The sequence below is a fragment of the Oncorhynchus nerka genome, linkage group LG7, assembly GCF_034236695.1.
Source record: "Oncorhynchus nerka isolate Pitt River linkage group LG7, Oner_Uvic_2.0, whole genome shotgun sequence".
Lineage (NCBI taxonomy): Eukaryota > Metazoa > Chordata > Actinopteri > Salmoniformes > Salmonidae > Oncorhynchus > Oncorhynchus nerka.
The window spans coordinates 66,387,773-66,409,295 of NC_088402.1; the positions used below are offsets into that span (position 1 = coordinate 66,387,773).

Sequence of the window (21,523 nt, forward strand, 5' to 3'; positions counted from 1 at the left end):
GGGAATCGCCTGGGGAGCTGTTCCACCTCTTTAGCCGAGTGGGCATCCCGAACGAGATCCTGACAGACCAAGGTACTGAGTTTATGTCCCACCTAATGAAAGATGTGTGCAGATTAAGCAGATCCGGACCTCCGTCTTCCACCCGCAGACGGATGGGCTCGTCGAGCGGTTCAATAAAACGCTCAAACAAATGCTGCGGAAGGTCATCGAGCAGGACGGGAAGAACTGGGACCAGCTACTACCCCACCTAATATTCTCAATCTGAGAAGTACCCCAGTCCTCCACTGGGTTTTCCCATTTTGTACTCCTCTATGGGAGGAAGCCACGAGGCCTACTGGACCTCGCCAAGGAGGTGTGGGAAGCCCAACCGACCCTCTTATGCAGCGTGGTAGAGCACGTGGAGACGATGAGGGAACGGATGACAGCCATATGGCCAGTCGTAAGGGAACATATGGAGAAGGCCCAACACGCCCAAGCCTAGGTCTACAATTGGAGAGCCCAGCCCCGAGAATTCCAGGTGGGAGACAGGGTGTTGGTCTTAATCCCCACGGCCTAAAGTAAGTTCCTGGCAATATGGCACGGGCCATACGAGGTGACCGAGAAGCTGGGACCTGTCAATTACCGCGTACAGCAACCGGGGAGACGGAAACCAACAGATTTACCACGGGAACCTGTTGAAGAAGTGGCACGAGAGGACAGCCTTGGCCGTGTTATGGTTGGGACACAGGATGCCAACGGTAGCAGTGGTGGTCCCGAGCAATGAGGATCTCGACCCAGCCCAGAAGCAAGAGCTCAGGGAGCTCGTCGATCGGAACACGGCGGTGTTCTCCGAGAAGCCGGGCCACACGACCCTCATTGAACACCACATCCGTACCCGGCCTGGGGAAACGGTACGAAAGAGGCCATATCGGATTCCGGAGGCCTGAAGAAAGGCAGTGAAACAGGAAGTGGAGGCTATGCTGAGGATGGGGGTCTCACAGTGCGTGGTGCAGCCCCATCGTGTTGGTGCCCAAACCGGACGGTAGCCTGCGCTTCTGTAATGATTTCTGGGGTGTGAACGACATGAGCTTGTTCGAAGCCTACCCCATGCCGAGGGTGGACGCGCTTATCGACCGATTGGGAAAGGCCTGGTACATCAGCACCCTTGACCTGACCAAAGGATATTGGCAGGTACCGTTGGCAGCCTCCTCCCGCGAGAAGATGGCGTTTTCGACACCAGACGGATTGTAACAATACCAGGTGCTCCCGTTCGGTCTCCACGGAGCCCCGCCCACATTCCAGTGACTGATGAACAAAGTACCTCGACCCCACCAGCAGTACGCAGTGGCCTATTTGGATGATATACTCATCCACAGCCAAGGTTGGGAAGAGCACCTGACGCGCCTCCAGTTGGTGCTGGACGGGCTCAGACAAGCCGGGTTGACCGCAAACCCCAAGAAATGCAAACTAGTGTTCGAGGAGGTGGAGTACCTGGGGTATTTGATCGGACGGGGGAACGTCAAACCTCAGGAGAGGAAGGTTCACGCAGTACGTTTCTGGCCCTTTCCACACACCAAGACACAGGTTAAGTCCTTCCTGGGACGTGCAGGATACTATAGCCGGTTTATCCCCAACTTTGCGGCAATAGCTTCCACCCTCACCGATCTAACCAGGGCCCACCTCCCGAAAACAGTGAAATGGACGGACGAGACAGAAGCGGCACTCAGCCGCCTGAAGGAAGCGCTGTGCTTCCATCCGATTCTTATAGCGCCCGATTTCCAGGTGCCGATGTTGGTCCAGACGGATGCATGTGATACGGGACAAAGGGCCGTTCTGTCCCAGATACACGATGGGGAGGAGCACCCCATCGTGTACATCAGCCGAAAGCTGATACCTAGAAAAAAAAGTACTCTATTGTTGAGAAAGAGTGTTCAGCGTTGAAGTGGGAGCTAGACACACAAGTTTTACCTGTTCGGTACCCACTTCACCCTGGTCATGGACCATGCTCCCCTGGCCCGGATGGCCAGAAGAAAGGACACAAATGATCGGGTCACCAGGTGGTTCTTGTCCCTTCAACGCATCTCTTTTTCTGTTGTGCACAGGTCATGGGTGCCCTATTGAGAAGGGAGACATACGTTGCACTGATGACGGTCCCCTCCCTGACAGAGCTAAGGGGAGGGGGGGTGGCGTACAGCAGGTCAGCCACCAGGGGGGGACTCGTCGAGGCCTGGTGACAGACGGAGTATATATCACGAGGCGATGGCTCCATCTGCTGGACCTGCCAGGTCTCGACGGGCTCTCCGGCCAGGACTAATTTGGGCTGGATTGGTGATTAATCAAGGGCTGATTTGCTCACCAGCTGTACAACTCCCATAAAGCTGCCAGAAGGGCAACACACAAGGGAGAGACTCTGGGAGAAAATGACTCCTGTATAGTTGGGGTCGGTACCAGAGGTAACAGGAGGGAGTTCAGTTTTTGATCCCCACAGGATACAGCAAGACCCGGGGCCCAGAAGACTGTATCCCGGAGAGGGTCTCTTTTTTTCTTCTTTTGGACTATTATTTTAATAAACACCTTTGAAACTGAGCTAATCCTACTCTGTCCTTGTCTGATCTGTGTAAACATTTTGACCCAACCCCCTGGTATGCTACAGTACATATACATAAATGGATGAGCGATGGCCGAAAGGCATAGGCAAGATGCAGTAGATCGTATAGAGTACTGTGTATATACATATGAGATAAGTAATGTAATGTAAACAGTATATAAAGTGGTATTGTTTATAGGACTAGTGATACATTTTTACATCAAATTATGAATTAAAGTGGCTAGAGATTTGAGTCAGTATGTTGGCAGCAGCCACTCAATGTTAGTGATGGCTGTTTAACAGTCTGATGGCCTTGAGATAGAAGCTGTTTTTCAGTCTCTCGGTCCCAGCTTTGATTCACCTGTACTGACCTCGCCTTCTGGATGATATCGGGGTGAACAGGCAGTGGCTCGGGTGGTTGTTGTCCTTGATGATCTTTTTGGCCTTCCTGTGACATCGGGTGGTGTAGGTTTCCTGGAGGGTAGGTAGTTTGCCCCCGGTGATGCGTTGTGCAGACCTCACTACCCTCTGGAGAGCTTTACGGTTGTGGGCGGAGCAGTTGCCGTACCAGGTGGTAAAAGTTTGTGTGTTTTTGGTGACAAGCCAAATTTATTCAGCCTCCTGAGGTTGAAGAGGCGCTGTTGCCCCTTTTTCACCACGCTGTCTGTGTGGGTGAACCATTTCAGTTTGTCCGTGATGTGTATGCCGAGGAACTTAACTTTCCACCTTCTCCACTACTGTCCTGTCGATGTGGATAGGTGGGTGCTCCCTCTGCTGTTTCCTGAAGTCCACAATCATCTCCTTTATTTTGTTGACGTTGAGTGTGAGGTTATTTTCCTGACACTACACTCAGAGGGCCCTCACCTCTTCCCTGTAGGCCATCTCACCATTGTTGGTAATCAAGTCTACCACTGTAGTGTCCTCTGCAAACTTGATGATTGAGTTGGAGGCGTGCATGGCCACGCAGTCATGGGTGAAGGCTGAGAACGCACCCTTGTGGGGCCCCAGTGTTGAGGATCAGTGGGGTGACCAGCTGGGGGCGGCCCGTCAAAGTCCAGGACCCAGTTGCACAGGGCGGGGTCGAGACCCAGGGTCTCGAGCTTAATGACGAGTTTGGAGGGTACTATGGTGTTGAATGCTGAGCTGTAATCAATTAACAGCATTCTTACATATTCCTCTTGTCCAGATGGGTTAGGGCAGTGTAATTGTAATTGCGTCGTCTGTGGACCTATTGGGGCGGTAAGCAAATTGGAGTGGGTCTAGGGTGTCAGGTAGGGTGGAGGTGATATGATCCTTGACTAGTCTCTCAAAACACTTCATGATGATGGAAGTGAGTGCTACAGGGCGATAGTTGTTTAGCTCAGCTACCTTAGCTCTCTTGGGAACAGGAACAATGGTGGCCTCTTGAAGCATGTGGGAACAGGAGACTGAGATAGGGATTGATTGAATTTGTCCCTAAACACACCAGCTAGCTGGTCTGCGCATGCTCTGAGCACACGGCTAGGGATGCTGTCTGGGCCCGCAGCCTTGAGAGGGTTAACACGTTTAAACGTTTTACTCACGTTGGCTGCGGTGAAGGAGAGCCCGCAGGTTTTGGTAGCGGGCTGTGTCAGTGGCACTGTATTGTCCTCAAAGCGAGCAAAGAAGGTGTTTATTTGGTCTGGGAGCAAGACATTGGTGTCCGTGATGGGGCTGGTTTTCTTTTTGTAGTCTGTGATTGACTGTAGACCCTGCCACATACGTCTCGAGTCTGAGCCGTTGAATTGTGACTCTACTTTGTCTCTATACTGACGCTTAGCTTGTTGGATTGCCTTGCGGAGGTAATAGCTACACTGTTTGTATTCTGTTATTTTTTCCGGTCGCCTTGCCATGATTAAAAGCAGTGGTTCGCTTTTTCAGTTTTGCGCGAATGCTGCCATCAGTCCACGGTTTCTGGTTGCGAATCAGCTTATAGAGTGTAGTTATTCTCTGAGGCTGACCGGAACATTTCCCAGTCCACGTGATCAAAACAATCCGATTTTATTTTCCTGCAATTGTCAAATCGTGATTATTCCTCTACTGCCAATTATTTGACTGGTTTGAATTTCTCCCTGATTAACATGTCTGCCATTTTCACCAATGTGGGAACTTTGAGAGTTTATGACATAGCCCTTTTAAAACTTCTTAGGGATAGCCCGCTTTTCAAAAATTTTCACCTGAAATTACATACCCAAATCTAACTGCCTGTAGCAAGGATATGCATATTCTTGGTACCATTTAGAAGGAAAAACTTTGTAGTTTGTGGAAATGTGAATTGAATGTAGGAGAATAACACACAATAGATCTGGTAGAAGAAAATACAAAGAAAAAAACAACTTTTTTTTCCCCTACCACCATCTTTGAAATGCAAGAGAAAAGTCCCATATCTAGCCATCACTTGTACGGTGTCCACAAGATGGCAGCAGTGTACATTTAAAGTTTCAGACGGATAACTTGAAGTACCTACATGACATTTAGACATTTAAGTCACCCAGGTACATTTGGGCAAATCGTGAAGGAGACATTCACATTCACATTACATTTTTCTGCAAGAATATCATCAAATCTGTGTACTTGGACTTTTCCAGTATTAGTAGCCATATTATAAGTTCAACATTTGCAAAACACCCAGTTTTCAAAACTCTCCATATTCTTATCATTTTTGTCCAAAGGAAAAGCTTTGCTGTCGCACAAGGTTAGCAGCAACATTTTCAATAAGCATTTTTCTACGGCTGGCCATGCTTTCCATCTGGCTACCCCTACCCCGGCCAACATCTCAATGCTTTACATTTCCAAATAATTTGAGATTAAAAATAAATCTCACCCTCAAGATATTTAGCATTTCCATCATTTAAAAAGTATTAGGCAAGACTCATTGACAGCAGCAATAGCCTGTTTTTAACTTTAACATTTCACATTCACGGACATCTATTTACATGCAAGAACAAGGCCGTATCTGTTAGTTGAGGCAGTAGACGCATAACCATCTATAAACAATGTCTCAACACCTTTTGGAATTTATTTTAAGTTTTTAAAAAAAAAGACAATTTTGCTACGCAAACTTTGGTATCACAAAGTAGTAAAAATTAAAACTTCAGAAATGATTTGTCATTATAACATCCACTTAAACACATTTATTTATTTTTGTGCACAGGTACAGTGGAAGTCGAACGTTTCCATACATTTAGGTTGGAGTCACTCATTTTTCAACCACTCCACAAATTTCTTGTTAACAAACTATAGGTTTGGCAAGTCGGTTAGGACATCTACTTTGTGCATGACACAAGTAATTTTCCAACAATTGTTTAGAGATTATTTCACTGTATCACAATTCCAGTGGGTCAGAAGTTTCCATACACTAAGTTGACTGTGCCTTTAAACAGCTTGGAAAATTACAGAAAAGGTCAAGGCTTCAGAAGCTTGATAGGCTAATTGACATCATTTGAGTCAATTGGAGGTGTACCTGTGGATGTATTTCAAGGCCTACCTTCAAACTCAGTGCCTCTTTGCTCGACATCATGGGAAAATCAAAAGAAATCAGCCAAGACCCCAGAAAAACAAGTGTAGACCTCCACAAGTCTGGTTCATCCTTGGGAGCAATTTCCAAGGTACCACATTCACCTGTACAAACAATAGTAAGCAGGTATAAACACCATGGGACCACACAGCCATCATACCGCTCAAGAAGGATTCTGTCTCCAAGAGATGAACGTACTTCGGTGCGAAAAGTGCAAATCAATCCCAGAACAGCAGCAAAGGACCTTGTGAAGATGCTGGAGGAAACCGGTACAAAAGTATTTATCCACAGTAAACCGAGTCCTATATCGACATAACCTGAAGCCACTGCTCCAAAACCTCCATAAAAAAGCCAGACTACGGTTTGCCACTGCACATGGGGACAAAGATAATACTTTTGGGAGAAATGTCCTCTGGTCTGATGAAACAAAAATAGAACTGTTTGGCCATAATGACAAAGCCCTGACCTCAATCCCATAGAAAATTTGTGGGTAGAACTGAAAAAGTGTGTGAAAGCAAGGAGGCCTACAAACCTGACTCAGTTACACCAGCTCTGTCAGGAGAAATGGGCCAAAATTCACCCAAGTTATTGTGGAAGGCTACCCGAAACGTTTGACCCAAGTTTAACTATTTAAAGGCAATGCTACCAAACACTAATTGAGTGTCTACCAAACACTAATTGAGTGTATGTAAACTTCTGACCCACTGGGAATGTGATGAAAGAAATCATTATTCTCTAATATTATTCTGACATTTCACATATTTAAAATAAAGCGGTGAGCCTAACTGACCTAAAACAGGGATTTTTTTTTTACAGAGATTAAAGGTCAGAAATGGTGAAAAACTGAGTTTAAATGTATTTGGCTAAGGTGTATGTAAACTTCAGACTTCAACTGTACTTATGTCTATATGTTAAATCAAGTGACTTTTGTAGACTGCATCATTAGTTATTAACTACCTCATTTTAGAATTACTCATCAAATTGACAAGCATTGATAAAAGTTATAAAAAAAACACAAAATCAGATCGAGGTACACCAAATATGCTCTACACAGGACCAATAGTTTTTCAACGGTCACTGTCTGAGACAAATGTAAAGACTGTCATAAGAAGCTGTGCAGCCAAGGCAACTAGGTTCTTAAAGTTTGGAGGGACAGTCCTGTTCTTTTCACATTGGTTTTCATTGTTCTCAGCTGCAAGCTCAACATTTCCTTTCTTGTAAAATGTCTCTTCTGCAAGGTTCTGCTTCTAGAAGTCCTGTCGAATGTTTTCCTTGTTCTCATCACCATGCTGCTGTTTGAGCTGTCCAACTTCATTCTCCAACTGGACGATGGCACGTTCAATCTCATAGTTCTTACTTACGAGGGACACCCAACTGTTACAAAAGAGAGATGGCATGGATTTAGAAATCATACCACGGTTGAGAAAACAGTAATGAAAAATACAACATTCACAGAACTGACTTTGACTCCAGCTCTCTCAGCTTGGCCCCGCCTGCAAGCTGATCATTCTTCCGTTGCCAGTTCAAGTCCTGAATCTGCTTTCTGTATAAATGACACCACACACACACACACACACACACAGAGAAAGGTTGTGAAAAATATATACTGTATATGCAGAAGCTCGTTATTGATGTGAAGAAGCTTGTCGACACAGTTTGTGTCAGACTGAGTCCAAAACTATTACCAAACGAGCTAACCATGAGGAATGTAGTATTGCACAACCTGGAAATTGTAAAGCAACGTTTTCACACCATTTACCTACCTACATTTCTGTAGTTCTTTTTGAGCCAATTCAATCATAAAGGCCAGGTTACTGTGGAGTGGAAATAATGACAAAGATTAAGGCAAAGTCAAAAAATCCCTGTGAATCTATACGTTACCCTTCAGGACAAGCATGTGTAAAAAGGACTAAACTGACAAGTAAAAAGACTGATCTCCTCCACTCTCAAATTAAATTACTAATCAAACCACATTTGTTAGCTTAATTCAAGTCAGTTTGGTTGTCCCTCCTGACTCTTTCTTGGAAACTAAAATAAATGAAGAGCTCTATTGGGGGCACAAGCAGCAGCCACCGACTCACTCATTGTAGACCTTCCATGCATTGGTACCGTAGTGTGCCATAAGTTCCAGGTTCTCAATGCGCACTGCTTGATGCTCCAGCTGAGCCATGGAGTTGTTCACACTCTCCTGCCATGCAGTGATGTCATTCTTCTGCCCTGATGATGGAGCTGGAAGCTCATATCTGCACAGGTGAAACAGAAACAGTTGAGTGTACACTCAGAGGATGATGAGGGTTTAAATGTGTCAAGTTAGAACTGAATGTGGGATTGACAGTTAGCAAGCTTTTTTTTAAACATGACTGTTCGTGCTCTGAGCAAAAGAGTAGACTGGGGTTACCTCTTCATGCTGAGAAGTTCCAGGGGCTGCCGGGCTGCTAGTCTCTCAAACTCGTTCCTCATGATTTCAGTCTGATGGGTGATATAAGCATTAGTATTTGCTTCACATAATGTCATTGTCGAGCAGTGTATATTTCATAGTTGACAGTGACGAGTCAGTCAAAAGCCAGCGCCATGGCATTAGTTTACATATTAATGTATGCCTTTTTGTTTTTATAGCATGGACTGTGTACGTGGTACTTACTTCAAATGTAGTGAAATCAGGTGTTGGCATATAACTGAGGTAGTTCTTGGTGGGTCTGTATCGGCGAGTCTCCTCCTCTACCAAGGCTGCAGCCTGTGTATGGAAATTAATACAGATTGACAGCATACTAGTACAGTAGACTAGTTAGACTTGTGACTGAGGGGTGACCTAAAAGCAGGGGTTGGAACCTACATTTTTCAATAGTTTTGTTCTGAACAGAACCATCTTTTTTGTTCTGTTACACTTTTCCGAACTGCAAAATAAAGTTCTGAATGGTATGAACCACAAAAAGTACCCGTTTATATTTTTCCTTTCTAAACTACTTCACCAATCAGTGTAGATAGAGTAGCTTGTTATGGTGCAGGCAAGCTATAGTTGTTTACATGCGTGATTTTATCACGGACATAGAAGTATAGGGCCGAGATGTGACTGAAATTTTGCAGATGGGAAGAGCGCAAGAGAGGATGGAGGAGGAAGTTTGGCTTGAAGCACTGGGCATCTTATGACATGTTTTATCTGAATTAGGCCCACAGAATTATACCTATGGAGGAGCGGCTTCTTTGGAGGAACTTTGAAAATCTTTTAATTTCCGAGACTTGCCAGGGATAGCTAGCTAACGAATCTAGGTGTGCAGAGGCACCAGGATTAAAAACACGTTTCACCTTTTTGTAGTTAAGAAAGCCAATGTGAGACGTGATAACTATAGTATCCCTAACTAGCATTGAAAAAGTTAATCCAAAGTTAATCCATTCTTCTCTAAACATATATTTTCTCAATCACGTTTGTAACGTCAGTAGGCTACAGCAGCCTAAACTTCAGAGGGGCAGGTTGCCTACACATGCACACTGGCAAAGATTTTCAGATGGCAGGCTAGCTGAGCAACGCTCAACTCCGTTCTCTTATATCGAGGCAGAGCTTGAGTTTTGATAACTGTTTGTGGGATTTGCTATCAACATTGGGTCACTAAACGGTTGATTCTCGGAAAAATGTGAATTCTGAAAACACTTTCCTGCACAACTGCACCTACAATAACTTGTATCGAATACAACCAACTTTTTCCTAAACTCAGCACGAATGAGCCAATTGAAACGGCCAGTGCTATCCGGGATTCATAGGACACCCCTACCCTGACCATTGTTGAAAGTAAATTACATTACACACCTACTTATTTTATAGCCTAGGTGTAATAATAGAATTACATTTAGAAACCCTATTCATTTCATATATGATCTTTGTGGGCCTAGTAGCCTAGGCATACAAGTAAAGTTAACCTCAGTTCACTGTAAAAGAAAAAAAAAAATTTTCAAGTTGGAAAAATATTTTCCAATGTAATGGGCATAATATGGGCACGTTTTGCTTTGTAATGTTAATGACAATGGGTTATTGATCTATTAGTGGCACGTCACAAAATGTTGACCATCCATATTTACTATGTTAAAATCAGGGGTTGGAAATTAAATATTCCAATCGTTTCATTTTAAAACAGAACCATGTTTTTTTCCTTTCTGTTCCATAGTTCTGACCAGCAAAAGAAAATTCCGAACCGATTCGAAATCAACCAAAAAGCTCTTTTTTTTTCTTTTTTTTTTTACATTCAGCTCGACATTAAATTGTTTCACCAATGGATAGAGCAGACTGCTATGGAGCAGGCAAGCTATGCATTGGGCAGACAAGTGTAGCGTAGGGTGTGACAAATTTAGCAGGTGAGGAGAGCGCTGGGCATCTTGTTGTTATTACATGCATTATACCTACAGAGGCACGGCTTCTATGAAGGAACTTTGAAAGTCTTAACTTCAGAGTTGGATAAACGTTGGACCAGAGCTAGCCATTGATCCTGACTCCGTTCAATTACATTACAAATAGTGTCGCCTAGAGTTTGCGAGCTAGCGAACAAGCTTGTGTGCAAAGCGTGACCAAAATTAAAACAAGAATGACCTTTTTGCAGTTAATAATTCCAGTGTGAAACATGATAACTATAATATCCCTTAACTAGTATTGAACAATTTAATCCACTCTTCTCTAAAAATGTCAGAATCATGCCTGTAACATCAGTAGCTACAGTAGACTATGCATGCTTCGGAGGTAGGTAGCCTACACTCAGGTAAAGATTTCAAATCCAATAGTTTTTTATTTATTTGTCACATACATGTGTTTGCAGGTGTAGTGAAATGCTGGCAGGCAGACACTGGAATAGGTTTGAGTGACTGAGGTCTTTGCATATGTGCTTAGCCGCGTTTTTTTGTGGTACTCGAAAGAAAAAAAATGCCTGAAAGTAAAATAACGTTATTAACCAGTTCCCATGCTTTTAAAATAACGGTTCTGTTCCCGTTCTATCCCTGAATCGGTTCTAATCCCTGGTTAAAATTGAACTAGGTTACACAAAATGTCAAATGTAATATACAGCAAACAAGTATTTTTCCAATATTGTAGCTGGCAAAATACAGTCATGTTATGCTTTGCAATGTTAATGACAATGGATTTTTGATCTACTAGTGGCACACCTCACAAAAAATCTTTAAGCTGGTATAATACGGGCACCTTCAAAGTTCACCAATATACACGGAGTGTACAAAAAAAAAATTGGAACACCTCTTTCCATGACAGACTGACCAGGTGAAAGATATGATCCCTTATTGATGTCACCTATTAAATCCACTGGAGACAGGTTAAAGAAGAATTTTTAAGCATTGAGACATGGATTGTGTATGTGTGCCATTCAGAGGGTAACATGCCTATATTTTCTTTACTTAGATTTGTGTGTATATGTTGTGAAATATTACTTGTTAGATATTACTGCACTGTCGAAGCTAGAAACAACCCTTTCGCTACACCGGCAATAACATCTGCTAAACACGTATGTATCCAATAAAATGTCATTTGAATGGGCAAGACAACATTTTACTTGCCTTTGAAGAGGGTATGGTATTAGGTGCCAGGCTCACCGGTTAGAGTGTGTCAAGAACTGCAACGCTGCTGGGTTTTTCACAATCAACAGTTTCCTGTGTGTCATTCAAACTTATTCCACTGTCTGCCTGCCAGCTGAAAATCTTTGCCTGTTTGTGTAGGCTACCTGCCACTACCTCCGAAGCATGCATATTTTAAGATGGCATAATATGGGGTCTTATGGTATGCAATGGTCATCAACCTGCACTAACAATCTACTAGTGGCACATAAAAAGTATAGGGGTCAAAGTTAACTGTAAAAATCATAAGAAAATTAAAGAATGTGGGGATAACTACATTTTCTTGGTCAAACACTTTAAAATGTATACTTTTTCTTTAATGAAATACGAAGAAAAAAAACATCTAGCTCATTTATGTGTATGGTGTTTAGGTGATGACTGTAAGCACATCTTGCGTTAACAATTTAACATTTGCTAAACAGCACCCCATTAGGCTACTGAAAGTCATTTTTGATATGTTACGAAAATGAAAAACGATTTGGTATAAACTTTGATTACGGAAGATTGAACAAGTGTGCTTCAAACCGTTAACTTGGAATAATGTGTTGTTATTGTCTGTGAATCCGACTCAGTTTCCCCACCAACACACACGCGATACTGAAAATGTGATTTTTGGTTTTACAAAGTATAGCAAAAACTATACGAAGCCTTTCTTCTTAATCAACCGCAGTTATGAGCTAAACTTAATATTCATAGATGTACAGGAGTCAGAAAACTGTGATAATTAATTTGAACAATATATACATAATTTCTTATAACAAAAAGCAATCAACTTGATATAGTCTTTATATACATTTGTCTAGTCCCCTGACTGTTTGTATACTCCGTTGTTTACTCTTTTTCTATATTGTATATTTTGAATAGCTTTAAGAGAAGGGAGTTGCACGTTTCTCAGCTAGCTCATGTCTGATGCTAGCTAGTTTGCAACAGGTAGCTATGTATGGAGCAGATACTTACCGCCTCTCTAACGCCCGCTGCATCATAACCCTGGTCAAAATATGGTAGGGCATCGACAAATACTTCACCAGCTACTGATGAAGTTCCTGCCATATTCAGTTTAGTTGTTTGTTTGCTAGCACCGCTGGATGGATGGCTAGCTAGTTGTCTCAGCAGCAAAACAACGCAGCTGGTCGCTCCTGCCGTCTTCCGGGAGGCTGAACGTATTTTCCGTTGGTGTCTTATGGCCCTTGATTTTATAGCGCCCCTTACGCATTGGAGTGATTCTTAATCTAAAATTACTATTTAATTATTATGTAACATAGCTAATAATACATTTTTCAACACATGCCATTTGCATCCTGTATTTGGTGTTTATCAGGTAATATCTTAGGTTCCTAGGACTAATTACCACAAAAATGGCACAACATTAGGAAAGAAAATACATACTCACCTGACCTGACCTGACACAGGGAGACCAACGTGTTGGAAGTAGTGGAGTCATGAATGAATTCCAAACTAACATTTCACATTTATTTTGACATGTATGGTGGACATTTCACGTTTATAAAAATATAACAACAAAATGTACAATAGTTCAAAATTGTACCTGTTGAGATACACATTTTACAGTGCCTTCAGAAAGTATTCATACCCCTTGACTTACGACACATTTTGTTGTTACATCCTGAATTCTAAATGGATTCAATAAAACAACTCAGCCATCTACACACAATACCTCAGAATGACAAAATGAAACACGTTTTTTTATTTTATTTTTGCAAATGTTGCTAATTTAAGTAAGTATTCACACCTCAGTCAATACTTTGTAGAAACACCTTTGGCAGTGATTACAGCTGTGAGTCTTTCTGGGTAAGTGTCTAAGAGCTTTCCACGGCTGGATTGTGCAACATTTGGCCATTATTGTTTTCAAAATTCTTCAAGATCTGATAAATTGGTTCTTGATCATAGCTAGACAACCATTTTCAGGTCTGCCATAGATTTTCAAGTAGATTTAAGTCAAAACTGTAACTGAACTACTCAGGAACATTCACGATCTTAGTAAGCAACTCCAGTGTGGATTTGGCCTTCAGGTTATTGTCCTACTTCAATGTGAATTTGTCTCTCAGTGTCTGGTGGAAAGCAGACAACCAGGTTTTCCTCTAGGATTTAGCCTGTGCTTAGCTCTATTCCATTTCTTTATTATCCTGAAAAACACCCTAGTCCTTAACGATTACATGCATACTCAACATGATGCAGCCACCACTATGCTTGAAAATATGGAGAGTGGTACTCAGTAATGTATTGTATTTGCCACAAACATAACGCTTTGTATTCAGGACAAAAAGTTAATTGCTTTGCCACATTTTTTGCAGTTTTACTTTAGTGCCTTGTTGCAAATAGGATGCATGTTTTGAAATGTTTTATTCTGAACAGGGATCCTTTTTTTCACTCTTTAAATTGGATAGTATTGTGAAGTAACGAGGATGTTGTTGATTCATCCTATCACAGCCATTAAACTCTGTTTTAAAGTCCCCATTGGCCTCATGTTGAAATCACTGAGCGGTTTCTTCCCTCTCTGGCAACTAAGTTAGATACAGGCGTTCTTCCTTTGTATAGACTGGGTGTATTGATACACCATACAAAGTGAAATTAATAACTTCACCATGCTCAAAGGGATATTCATTGTCTGCTTTTTGTTAACCTCATCTACCAATAGTTGTCCTTCTTTGCAAGGCATTGGAAAACCGCCCTGGTCTTGTGGTTGAATCTGTTTGAAATTCACTGCTTGACTGAGGGACCTCAAAGATAATTTATTGTATGTGTGGGGTACAGAGATGAGGTAGTCACTACAAAAATCATATTAAGCACTTATTGCACACAGAGTAAGTCCATGCAACTTATTGTGTGACTTGATAAGCAAACTTTTACTCCTGAACATATTACCTCGACTAACCTGTATCCCTGCACATTGACTCGGTACCCCTGTATATAGCCTTGTTCTTGTTATTTTGTTACTTTTTAGAATGTTATATATCATGCCATATTTAAAGTAACAAATATTTTGTTACTTAAAAAATCTGCATTGTTGGTTAAGGGCTTGTAAGTAAGCATTTCACGGTAAGGTTTACACCGGTTGTATTCGGCACGTGACAAATACACTTTTATTTGAACTTAATAACAAAGGGGTTGAATACTTGACATTTTCAGCATTAATCAAGTTGTAAAAAAATCTAAAAATATAATTCCACATTATGGGGTGTTGTATGTAGACCAGTGACCAAATAAAACTAATAATAATAATTTGCAGTTTAATCCATTTAAAATTCAGGCTGTAACACAAAGTGTGAATACTTTCTTTAGGCACTAAGTATGCAACTCCAGTCAATAGGAAGGTGTGACTAGTTAGTTTCTGGTCTCTAGTTGTGACTTTTTAAAACCCACATGAGAACATCAAAAACGTTTTTAGCAAACTTTGTGCATTGGAATGTTGGATACATGAGATTAAGACTCAGTTCTGATCCTTTAAAATCACATCCTTAGTCAAGGTGGTCTAGTTCAATATGTGCTTTCACCTGTCCTATCCTATCAAATGACTGAGGAAATGGTATCCAAACATGCTCATACAATCTCAATATAAGTTCAAAATGCAAAAATATGCATGAAAAGTAGCTAAAATATTGTAAACAAAATATTTAGTTACAGAATAAGCTATACAAAATTCAAACTCGGTGAGAAATGTAAATTGTAATGTATTATCCTAATGATCCAAACATTACTTGGAAGATTTGTCAAGGCCATCAAAATGTCAGGGACAACATACATTAACCTCAATTGGAAAAAATATATATATGTCATGTCATATTTAAAGTAACAATCATGCACATAATAAAAATCATTATTCTTACATTGTTCTGTAGCAGAGTGCAGAAGGGTATCGAGTAGCCTTACTTATTAATTTCCAACTAGACACGAGTTTAAAACTAAACTTAAAAATAACATTATATCCATAATATGTAGACCAAACACTTAAAAGACTTGACTAAAACAAACATTAAAAAATGACTAGCAAAAACACAAAAATGCGTGGGTTAGTTTATCATGGCACAACATCTGTTAAGTTAATACCGAGTCCTGTAGCTGAAATGTTTTGTGTAGATTTCACAAGTACATAGTGTTTGCTTCTGCCTTTCCTCTGACATCTCAAAAGTCTTCATCGAAGTTTGTTTGGCCATAAATGCACATTTCCAGTTTTCCTCCAATTACAATTGCACTTCACTCAGGCTTGGAATGCATTCAGGGCAATACGAAGAGACTGGTCATGTCTGAAGCAGAGAGCCCTCTACCTAGGACTGTGGACCTCTGTGCCCAACACCGTTATGTCCTGGTCGAGTCATGTACATATCTATATAGCTGTAACATCATAGCACATGTGTCTCAGCCAATCCGGCAGATGGCTCTCATCCTCTCTTACAGAAGCATCTTCAACCAGACTGCTGACAGTCTGTCACTTCTTCTGTAGGAATTTCATCCCTGAAAATAAAATTGACAAAATTATTTAACTCTGACAGTAAATGCCATATTTGTTTAATTGGATGTTATGAATGGAGCAATACTAACCAATTCCCTTGAGTCCCTTGAGGAACCCGCTAGATTCAGACTCCGGGTTTGAAGCCAAATATTCTGCAGCTCTAACTTCAAAAAGCCCTGTGGGAGGGGGAGCAAAGCTTAGTACAAGTTCCACAAGAAAATACATTTTGGTAAGAGGTGATTAATTAGAGGAAGGAAGAATGCATTCTCAAAGTATTCCAACAACAGGGCCACTGATAGGCGACTCCCTGACCTTTGCCCCCTCCCTTGCGCAACTCTTTGTCGTGGATGAAGCCGGAGAACATCTGCGTGTCCATGAAGAGCTGCAGGAACTGGCGGGCACCACGGGAGGGGTGGGACTTACAGAAGCTCTCCCTCTGCAGCTCCCGGGCCCCGCTGGCACCCATGTGGAGGGAGTAGTGGCCCACTAGCTCCACGAAGAAATGCACAAAGGCCTCCGACACCAGGGAGCTCAGCTCACACTGCTGGCCTGCATGGACAGATGGTAGGGAGGGGGATAGTCACTTATAAAAGTAGATGGTGTAAAAATGGAGAGGCGAGAACACTTTAAGAAATGTCTTTCTATACAATTACACTTTATCCAACCTGGACAGGGAAACAAGAAGACATTGTTTCATCAATGTTTTGGCTACAAGGCCGTTTTAAGGTAATAGTTTGCTGTGCAAACCTGTGCCGTCTCCGTCTTGCCGTAGTATCTGCCCTCTCTCCTCCAGGATCTGCTGCAGTGCAGCCTGAAGCTTACTGGGCAAGATACAGTCCTCATCACCAAGCTGAGAAACAAGGAGTAGTTAAGAGGTCAGGGCAACTCACATCATGCAAGAGAACCTCCCACTGGACACAAACTGGTTGAAGCAATGTTTCAACGTAATTTGTATATGTGGCTGTGAAATCTACATTGGATTTGAAAAAAGGTAATCAACGTTGTTGGTTACTGCATTTTTGGTTAAGGGCTTAAAAGTAAGCATTTCACGGTAAGGTTTACACCTGTTGTATTCAGCGCATGTGACAAATACATTGGAATTGAAAAAAAGTAATCAATGTTGTTGGTTACTGCATTGTTGGTTAAGGGCTTGTGTACGTGACCAATACAATTTGATATGCTTGTAAGTAAGCATTTCACTAAGGTTTACACCTGTTGTATTCGGCGCATGTCACAAATACAATTTTATTTGAACTTAATAGGCTTGCCGTAACAAAGGGGTTAAATACTTAGACACTTCCAGCTTTTCGTCAAGTTGTAAAAAATTCAAAAAACATAATTCCACATTATGGGGAATTTAATTTGAAACTGTTCTGAAATTTCAACCACAGGATTGTGTCATCATAGTAACCAAAATTTCAATATAGGTTGAATTTGTTTCTTTAAAACAATGTCAGATCTTTAACATTATATCCACTACCTGAAAAAAATATATAATATGCTGGACAGCTCCTCCTACTGAACAATTGACCTATCTACAGCTACCCTTTAGTCCCCCATCCAGGGTTTTAATCTTTCCCAGCTTAAATCAAATGTTATGTCACATGCGCCGAATTCAAACGGGTGTAGACCTTAGTGAAATGCTTACTTACAAGCCCTTAACCAACAATGCAGTTAACTTTTTATGGCTGCAGGGGCAGTATTGAGTAGCTTGGATGAAATGGTGCCCATTGTAATGGGCAGCTCCTCAGTCTCAGTTGCTAATATATGCATTATTATTAGTATTGGATAGAAAACACTCTAAAGTTTCCAAAACTGTCAAAATATTGTCTGTGAGTATAACAGAACTGATATTGCAGGCAAAACCCTGAGGAAAATCAAAACAGGAAGTGGCTTCTATTTTGAAAACTCCATGTTCCATAGCCTCCCTTTGCTGGATTTAAAGGGATATGAACCAGATTCCTTTTCCTATCGCTTCCTCAAGGTGTCAGTCTTCAGACATAGTTTCAGGCTTTTATTTTGAAAAATGAGCCAGAACGATAACATTGCGTCAAGTCACATGAGTTTTGCTCGCGCAACAGACTTTGGATAGGCATTGCTTTTCCCTCTCCTACTGTGAAAGACATTTGCTGTTGATATATTATCGATTATATATTTTTAAAACAACCTGAGGATTGATTATAAAAAACGTTTGACATGTTTCTGTGGACATTATGGAAACTATTTGGAATTTTCGTCTGCGTTGTCGTGACTGCTCTTTCCTGTGGATTTCTGAACATAACGCGGCAAACAAACGGAGGTATTTTGGATATAAAAATAATCTTTATGGAACAAAAGGAACATTTGTTGTGTAACTGGGAGTCTCGTGAGTGAAAACATCCGAAGATCATCAAAGGTAAACGATTCATTTGATTGCTTTTCTGGTTTCCGTGACCAAGCTACCGGATGCTAAGTGTACTTAATGTTTTATCGTGCGATCGATAAATTTACACAAACGCTTGGATTGCTTTCGCTGTAAAGCATCATTTCAAAATCTGACACGACAGGTGGATTAACAAAAGGCTAAACTGTGTTTTCCTATATTGTACTTGTGATTTCATGAATATAAATATTTATAGTAATATTTATTGAATGTAGCGCTATGCTATTCAGCGATTGTTGATGACACTTATCCCGTTAGTGGGATTGCAGCCATAACAAGTTAACTTCTTGGTGACGGGGCAGTATTTTCACGTCCGGATGAAATGCATGCCCAAATTCAACTGCCTGCTACTCATCCCCAGAAGATAAGATATGCATATTATTAGTATATTTGGATAGAAAACACTCTGAAGTTTCTAAAACTGTTTGAATCATGTCTGTGAGTATAACAGAACTTATTTATCTCTCTGCCTCCTTCTTTCCACTCCTCTCCTCTTTTGACCTCACCCTCTCACCTTCCCCCCCTACTCACAAGGCAGGCAATACGCTCGACCTCATCTTTACTAGATGCTGTTCCTCCACTAACCTCATTGCAACTCCCCTCCAAGTCTCCGACCACTACCTTGTATCCTTTTCCCTCTCGCTCTCATCCAACACTTCCCACACTGCCCCTACTCGGATGGTATCGCGCCGTCCCAACCTTCGCTCTCTCTCCCCCGCTACTCTCTCCTCTTCCATCCTATCATCTCTTCCCTCTGCTCAAACCTTCTCCAACCTATCTCCTGATTCTGCCTCCTCAACCCTCCTCTCCTCCCCTTTCTGCATCCTTTGACTCTCTATGTCCCCTATCCTCCAGGCCGGCTCGGTCCTCCCCTCCCGCTCCGTGGCTCGACGACTCATTGCGAGCTCACAGAACAGGGCTTCGGGCAGCCGAGCGGAAATGGAGGAAAACTCGCCTCCCTGCGGACCTGGCATCCTTTCACTCCCTCCTCTCTACATTTTCCTCCTCTGTCTCTGCTGCTAAAGCCACTTTCTACCACTCTAAATTCCAAGCATCTGCCTCTAACCCTAGGAAGCTCTTTGCCACCTTCTCCTCTCTCTTGAATCCTCCTCCCCTCCCCCTCTCTGCAGATGACTTCGTCAACCATTTTGAAAAGAAGGTCGACGACATCCGATCCTCGTTGCTAAGTCAAACGACACCGCTGGTTCTGCTCACACTGCCCTACCCTGTGCTCTGACCTCTTTCTCCTCTCTCTCCAGATGACATCTCGCGTCTTGTGACGGCCGGCCGCCCAACAACCTGCCCGCTTGACCCTATCCCCTCCTCTCTTCTCCAGACCATCTCCGGTGACCTTCTCCCTTACCTCACCTCGCTCATCAACTCATCCCTGACCGCTGGCTACGTCCCTCCCGTCTTCAAGAGAGCGAGAGTTGCACCCCTTCTGAAAAAACCTACACTCGATCCCTCCGATGTCAACAACTACAGACCAGTATCCCTTCTTTCTTTTCTCTCCAAAACTCTTGAACGTGCCGTCCTTGGCCAGCTCTCCCGCTATCTCTCTCAGAATGACCTTCTTGATCCAAATCAGTCAGGTTTCAAGACTAGTCATTCAACTGAGACTGCTCTTCTCTGTATCACGGAGGCGCTCCGCACTGCTAAAGCTAACTCTCTCTCTCTGCTCTCATCCTTCTAGACCTATCGGCTGCCTTCGATACTGTGAACCATCAGATCCTCCTCTCCACCCTCTCCGAGTTGGGCATCTCCGGCGCGGCCCACGCTTGGATTGCGTCCTACCTGACAGGTCGCTCCTACCAGGTGGCGGGCGAGAATCCGTCTCCTCACCACGTGCTCACCACTGGTGTCCCCCAGGGCTCTGTTCTAGGCCCTCTCCTATTCTCGCTATACACCAAGTCACTTGGCTCTGTCATAACCTCACATGGTCTCTCCTATCATTGCTATGCAGACGACACACAATTAATCTTCTCCTTTCCCCTTCTGACGACCAGGTGGCGAATCGCATCTCTGCATGTCTGGCAGACATATCAGTGGGATGACGGATCATCACCTCAAGCTGAACCTCGGCAAGACGGAGCTGCTCTTCCTCCCGGGAAGGACTGCCCGTTCCATGATCTCGCCATCACGGTTGACAACTCCATTGTGTCCTCGTCCCAGAGCGCTAAGAACCTTGGCGTGATCCTGGACAACACCCTGTCGTTCTCAAATAACATCAAGGCGGTGGCCCGTTCCTGTAGGTTCATGCTCTACAACATCCGCAGAGTACGACCCTGCCTCACACAGGAAGCGGCGCAGGTCCTAATCCAGGCACTTGTCATCTCCCGTCTGGATTACTGCAACTCGCTGTTGGCTGGGCTCCTGCCTGTGCCATTAAACCCCTACAACTCATCCAGAACGCCGCAGCCCGTCTGGTGTTCAACCTTCCCAAGTTCTCTCACGTCACCCCGCTCCTCCGCTCTCTCCACTGGCTTCCAGTTGAAGCTCGCATCCGCTACAAGACCATGGTGCTTGCCTACGGAGCTGTGAGGGGAACGGCACCTCAGTACCTCCAGGCTCTGATCAGGCCCTACACCCAAACAAGGGCACTGCGTTCATCCACCTCTGGCCTGCTCGCCTCCCTACCACTGAGGAAGTACAGTTCCCGCTCAGCCCAGTCAAAACTGTTCGCTGCTCTGGCCCCCCAATGGTGGAACAAACTCCCTCACGACGCCAGGACAGCGGAGTCAATCACCACCTTCCGGAGACACCTGAAACCCCACCTCTTTAAGGAATACCTAGGATAGGATAAAGTAATCCTTCTCACCCCCCTCCCTTAAAAGACCTAGATGCACTATTGTAAAGTGGCTGTTCCACTGGATGTCATAAGGTGAAAGCACCAATTTGTAAGTCGCTCTGGATAAGAGCGTCTGCTAA

General features: G+C 43.0%; 2 protein-coding genes across 3 annotated transcripts in view; both read right to left on the bottom strand.

Annotated features, from left to right (window-relative positions):
• Positions 1 to 5,576: 5,576 nt before the first annotated feature.
• Positions 5,577 to 12,864, bottom strand: LOC115132225 (pre-mRNA-splicing factor SPF27). The gene is made up of 7 exons (XM_029664632.2): positions 12,663 to 12,864; positions 8,743 to 8,835; positions 8,500 to 8,570; positions 8,183 to 8,344; positions 7,865 to 7,915; positions 7,564 to 7,644; positions 5,577 to 7,475 (listed from the first exon to the last, which is right to left on the bottom strand). Exons 1-7 carry the CDS (start codon positions 12,753 to 12,755, stop codon positions 7,349 to 7,351), a joined length of 678 nt encoding a protein of 225 aa, XP_029520492.1. The 5' UTR covers positions 12,756 to 12,864; the 3' UTR covers positions 5,577 to 7,348.
• Positions 12,865 to 13,161: 297 nt separating this feature from the next.
• dennd2c (DENN/MADD domain containing 2C) overlaps positions 13,162 to 21,523 on the bottom strand; it is a 45,112-nt gene continuing 36,750 nt past the window's right edge. For both annotated transcript variants that reach the window (XM_029664633.2, XM_065020743.1), the window contains exons 16-19: positions 16,921 to 17,023; positions 16,486 to 16,722; positions 16,263 to 16,349; positions 13,162 to 16,175 (exon numbers count right to left, since the gene is read on the bottom strand). In XM_029664633.2, the coding sequence (XP_029520493.1) occupies positions 16,150 to 16,175; positions 16,263 to 16,349; positions 16,486 to 16,722; positions 16,921 to 17,023 (453 nt within the window). In that variant the 3' untranslated portion in view covers positions 13,162 to 16,149. The remainder of the gene's footprint in view (positions 16,176 to 16,262; positions 16,350 to 16,485; positions 16,723 to 16,920; positions 17,024 to 21,523) is intronic.